Raw genomic sequence first — 6,000 nt, 5'->3', positions numbered from 1 at the left:
ATTTTATACATAGGGGTACTTTCGTAAATTTGACATATTATTGAGTTAATTAACATGAGTAACCAAATATATAATGAAAAGATTATCAATAATATAAATTCTCAACTAGTAATCTCATATTACTATAATATTCCCGATTTTCATTACCATGGTACTGTGAATCAAATGGCCCAGAGTATTAACAATCAACACAGAATTAAGAAAGAGGTAAATTACAGGGTAATTTAGAGTAACTTCCCCTTATAATGTGACCCTTTCTTAAAAGTTGAGGGACCAATTTTGAATTTCAGCAATGGTGAAAAGGGTTTCTTCTCACTTCTTCATTTCTCTTCCTCGTTCCCACACTTTTTTTCCCGAAATATTAAAAGGCATCAGCATCAACAGTAAAGCACGAAGCCCCACTGCATTCCACTCCACTGCCGGTGAATCTTTGAGCTAAAAGCCTCATCTTTCGCTTCTTTGTTTTCCGATCGATTCCCTCTTTCCATCGCTTTCGCAGCATCACAAGATGCTGTAATTATCGGCGTCTTTTTTGGTGTATATATCTGTGTTTTCTTCACCGCTAAATCCTTTTTTTGCTATGGAGAAATCCCTTCTCTTGCTTCTTCTTTTCGCCGCCGCTTTTCTCCAATTCAAAGCAGACGCCTATTCTCATGGTAATCCCCTTTTCTTTTTTCTCCATTTGATTCCCATTTTTTTTTATAGATTTTTTTAATATTTTTTCAATTTTTATTTGTAATTTTGTAGGTGTTCTTGTGAAACACTTGTCTTCAGTTCTCAAATGGACGACTAGGGCTGCTTCTCAGAAGACAACCCATAGCGGTGAGTTTTTGTAGAAAAAGTTGTGATTTTTGTATAAATTTGGAACTCTAGCTTCGGCTTTTATGGTTTTTTTTTGTTTGTGTGATATTTTAGTGATTTTTTTTCCTGTAATTTTGAATTACCTTGTCTGGCAGATGGTGATCATCTTGAGTTTGAGAGTGGGTACTTAGTGGAGACGGTGGTGGAGGGGAACAAGCTCGGGATTGTGCCGCACGCCATCCGGGTTTCTCCGGAGGGTGAGCTCTTCATTGTGGATTCGGATAATAGCAACATTGTTCGGGTTACTCCTCCACTGTCTCAGTGTTTGTTTCTCTATCCCTTTTCCAGTTTAGATTTTTCAGCCATTAGAGAATTTGTTAGGTTAATGATATTGTAACTTTGTATTATGTGATTCAGTAGTTGCGTGATTGTCGGTGGTAATGATTTTTGATCTTAGACTCAATTTTTGAACAATTCAGATAGCAGAGCAAGGCTGGTTGCAGGGTCATTTCAGGGTTACTCAGGTCATGTGGATGGTAAACCAAGTGATGCTCGTTTTGGCCATCCAAGGGGTGTCACCATGGATGATAAAGGGAATGTTTATGTAGCAGATACCAGCAATCTGGCTATTCGTAAGATAGGGGAGGCAGGTACAAGAATTTGATGCTAAGCTGTTTCTGGACATTGCCTGTGTTTGCTTTTGCTGATTCAGTGTATCTCTGTAGGAGTGACTACAATTGCTGGAGGGAAATCAAATGTGGCTGGATACAGTGATGGGCCTAGCGAGGATGCAAAATTTTCTAATGATTTTGATGTTGTATATGTTAAGAGTACCTGCTCTTTGTTAGTTGTTGACAGGGGCAATGCTGCACTTCGGCAAATTTCACTTAATCAGGAAGATTGTGATTTCCAGTACACTTCTATTTCAGTTTCAGGTATGGAACAACCTGCTCTTGTTTGCTTACAAGTCCTAAACTTAGCATGTGTATTAGTGCTAGCATGAAGTATACCCTTGGGCTATAACAGCCATCTTATCAAACTTGATCTAAATATTTAAGGTTCAATTATAGCTCTGTATGCTTTTCTCCAAAAATCTTAAACCGAGTCATTCAAATCAAATATAGGAATAGGGTGTGATTGCTGCTTAGAAACTCATCTGTCTTTTGACCAAGTTCTGTCATAAGCTGGTTAGAGTTTGATGGTATCCATCAAGGAATTGTTTGAAATATTTACTTCCTACCCAGATCTTGTCCTTTGAACCAAACAGTACAACAAATGTTCCACCAAGATGAACTTTGAGGTCTAGTTCTTTGTCCATAATCTGATTGTTCATATTTATGATAAATTTGTCATGTAGTATATGCGAAGTCCATATGCTTTCATTTTAAGAATGGATACTACCAGTTTTATTTGATGATTGCAGAATGTGTATTAATGGATGGGAAGGCCAACTTATTAAACCCATAGCTGGATAATGGCCATTTGTTAGTCAATGATGTAAACTGGATTTAGGTATCGAAGGTATTGAAGGCTTTACATACTAGGTAGGCAGGATAGTAAAAAAATTTGGTGATAATGGTATGAGTTAAAAAGGTGTGTTTGGAACATGCAATTTTAGTTCTCCTTTGCCGTTTTGTGAAAAGGTCACAGATTTATGTTTACGCTCAAAATTAGAATGTTACTGGTTTTTCATGTGATTTCAAACTTCAGATCAGACTCATTTGACATTTCCTGGTGCTTTATTTATTTATTTTCGATCTGAAAGTCTTGAGCTTGGTTGTGGGTATTTATTATTATGTTAATATTTGGCAAGCTCCTTATGTCCCTGCTAGTGGGCCATAAAATTTTCCCTTACAAACTGTTAATATTGGCATGCTAACAGACCCCTATCTATAGAAATATAAGGTTTTATTGTTATACTGCCTCATTTGGTTGTTTAGTTAAGACATAATGGAAAATAATTACATTGCACATGCAAAAGTGCTGGCGACTTAGCTATATATATAGCTATATGCTTATATAGAGACTTGGTGTTGATGTAATAGGAAAATATTTTTCTTCCGGTTCAGGAGATTCATCTGGACACCAAATTTTGAAAATATAATCCTAATATTGCTTGATTCAAGTTTTTAGTAATGTCTATTTCAAAAGCTAAAAGTATGTTAGCAAACATTCTTTTGTAACAAAAGAGAGGACTTCTATCATGTGCCTACTTTTAGTATGTCTATGGCCCATGTTTTCTATTTGAAATCAAATTAATGTTTCCAATTTTCCATGCACCTCCCTTCCTGTTATGCCCTGTGAATCAGATTCCAATATGTACTCTTCCCTGAAGATGCTGCAATTACATCTCTGACTTATAAGTATGACTTCAAACTCAGATTAGGATGTCACTAAACGTGCTGTCTTTATCAAGATCTATTATTCTATTTATGTATGATATAGGACCTTCTTTTCAAAACTTCAATGGAGCACCAGATATCTGTGAGATAAGGACTAAAATGTGTACATAGCTCACTAAAACAACTAGCTGTGAGTGGCTAATGACCTAAAATCCCAGCACCACCTCTGATTTTGTGCATCTTGGCTCCCTTGACAATGTGTTCAATTGCCCCTTTTTCTTTTTCTTCTTCTCCTTTTTTATTTTTATTTTATTTATTTTTTTTGACTTGAACCACATGTTTTTGTTAGTTTCTCTAATGCTTTGATGCTTTGACATTTATCCAAGAATTTTGATTACTCTTGTGCCAATGAGAGAGGATTTATTGCTATTAAGAAAAGGAAACTTGGTCCTGTGGCTCTGCAGGTGCCTGGCTAATGAGTTTGTCAGGAAGTTATGCTTCAGAATCAACTCCAATTTTAACACGTCATAATTCTCAATATGCAGAGTACTTCTAACTTAGCTTGCTTTTCATGGATTTTTTTTAAATAAATGAATGTGGATAAACCATGATTCATTGAAAGTTACAAGAGATAAATATTCCTACCTCATGGAATGGACAACAAATATTATCCACCGTAGATAGTTTAAGCCACTTGATTGTGTCAAAGACAGCTCATAAACTGTTTAATGTATGATATAAACTACAACGTAGAATAACCACCAGCAATATGTTTACTTTGAACTTCTACTTGCAGATATTGTCATGGTGATTGGTGCAGTTGTGGTGGGTTATGCTTCTTGTTTGCTTCAACATGGATTTGGACCATCCTCTTCTGCAAAGGTATTGTTTTCTCCTGGTTATTCTCATAAGTATATGTGTTATCAAAATTGATCATTTGATTGCCTATTTTAATGTTCTTTTATTTTGGATTTAATCTATTATTTTTTGGCTAGGTCATACAGATCATTTCGGAAATACTGTAGGATAGTTTTATCAATGACCCATCACTCATTTAAGAATAATATTTTTTTCTTATATGTTTTTACAGCCCTAGTTTCATGAAATCTTTCTTGTGTGCTCTACTCATTAGTCCTTAACACTCACATTCTTTTCCTCCATGTCCAGAATCAAGCCTCTGAGAATGAGGCACTGGATGTTAATAATGCAAAGAAACCTACTGTTGTGGTTGAAAGCTTGAAAGAAGATTTAGATGCTGGTTGGCCATCCCTGGGAAGACTTTTCACTGATCTACTCAAATTCGCCATGGAAGCAGTTGGAAACTTATTCCTCAGCTTTATCCCACACCGCTTGAAATTTGGTCGATCTAAAGGTCTCACTCCACTTAAAGATAGATTGTTGATGCCTGAAGACGAAGCAGAGACACCCCTTGTCCAGAAGCAGCAGAGTTCACCAGCTGTGGCCGAGACGCTGCATACTCCAAAGGTCAACACAGATTCAACACTAAAGCCTCAGAAGAGCAGCAAACCACCCAAATTCAAGGATCCATCATTATCCAGTAAGCATAGGTCCTCAAAGAGGCAAGAGTTTGCTGAATTCTATGGCTCAGCCGAGGCCCCTCAAATTGGCTCAAAGAATCAGAAAGATAGAGTCAGGCACCGGCACCGGGATAAAAGCGGGGAAGTTGTGTTTGGAGCTGTAGCAAATGAACCAAAACCAGTCGAAATGAGATCTGCTGACTTTGGTGATGCAAAATTTGAGCATTACAATATCAGAAGCAAATACGGCGCAGATTCTTCGTACCGTTTCTGAGAAAGCAATGCAGTTGATTTTCTGATTGTTTTCTAGTATGCTTTTGTTGAATATGACTGTAGATTCAATTCTACAGTTGTGTAATTCTCAGCAATCCTTTTAGTTAGCAAACTGTTGTAGAATGTTAAAAATACAATGGTGATGAATCTTCTGGTGAAATGGTTTATCATTTTCTTTTCTAAATTAGTGAATTTACTTGGGTTGTGTACCTACTTTTACATGACATGTGAGAATGGAAGTGAGTCATTGTTTGATGTCACGTTTTCTGGCTCTTTTGGTGTGTGCTTGAATCATGAATGGACAGCCTGCCTCTTATTGTCAAGGTTGGTCTACCTGATCCAACTTGAAATAGTCCAACTAAACAAAATTTGCTTATTTTTATACTTCTAAAAAGGTGTATATCTAGCAAACTTTCTTTTCATTTATATATATATATATATATATATATATAATATAGCAATTCCGCATATAGTACATGTCATATGTGGGGATGGGCGAATTTTTTTTTTACAAAATTTGATAAGTACAAGTCAGGGTGAAAAGTTAACTCCATAAATACTTGTGTGTATTTATTTTTATATGAATTTTGATGTTCGATCTCGGATCTTTTCTCGAACAATTATCTTATACAAAAAAATTCTATAGATCAAGAGATAATTAGTAATTTGTTGTGAAATGTAGGACTGGATATAACAGTACCGCAGCAAAATAAATAAGAATAATGCTGAAAAGGACACAAAGATATTACGTGGAAAACCCCTAAATAATTAGGGTAAAAACCACGGGCAAAGATAGAAGAAATTTATTAAGTGGGAAAAATTTCGTGAGCTACAAACTCTCTCTAATAATAGCGAGAAAACCAAGATCCTCTCTTATACTTTGGAGAATAGACTAACCTCAAACCATTTTTCTCACACTTCTCACCCTTCTTCTCTCTCTCTAACTTACTCACTCTCACTTGTGTGTCTTAACAAATGTCACGTGGGGGTTTATATAGCCCTCTCACCAAACAAACCAAGGGCTAGGGATCATTTTGATCCAAGGG

General features: G+C 36.2%; 1 protein-coding gene across 1 annotated transcript; it reads left to right on the top strand.

Moving 5' to 3' along the window:
- Nucleotides 1–345: 345 nt before the first annotated feature.
- On the top strand, nucleotides 346–5,146 carry LOC120280654. The gene is made up of 7 exons (XM_039287561.1): nucleotides 346–656; nucleotides 748–822; nucleotides 957–1,124; nucleotides 1,281–1,451; nucleotides 1,527–1,736; nucleotides 3,940–4,025; nucleotides 4,311–5,146. Exons 1-7 carry the CDS (start codon nucleotides 581–583, stop codon nucleotides 4,953–4,955), a joined length of 1,431 nt encoding a protein of 476 aa, XP_039143495.1. The 5' UTR covers nucleotides 346–580; the 3' UTR covers nucleotides 4,956–5,146.
- Nucleotides 5,147–6,000: the final 854 nt, after the last annotated feature.

This window comes from Dioscorea cayenensis, chromosome 17 (genome assembly GCF_009730915.1).
Source record: "Dioscorea cayenensis subsp. rotundata cultivar TDr96_F1 chromosome 17, TDr96_F1_v2_PseudoChromosome.rev07_lg8_w22 25.fasta, whole genome shotgun sequence".
Taxonomy (NCBI): Eukaryota; Viridiplantae; Streptophyta; class Magnoliopsida; order Dioscoreales; family Dioscoreaceae; genus Dioscorea; species Dioscorea cayenensis.
This window is presented reverse-complemented; position numbering and strand designations above follow the sequence as displayed.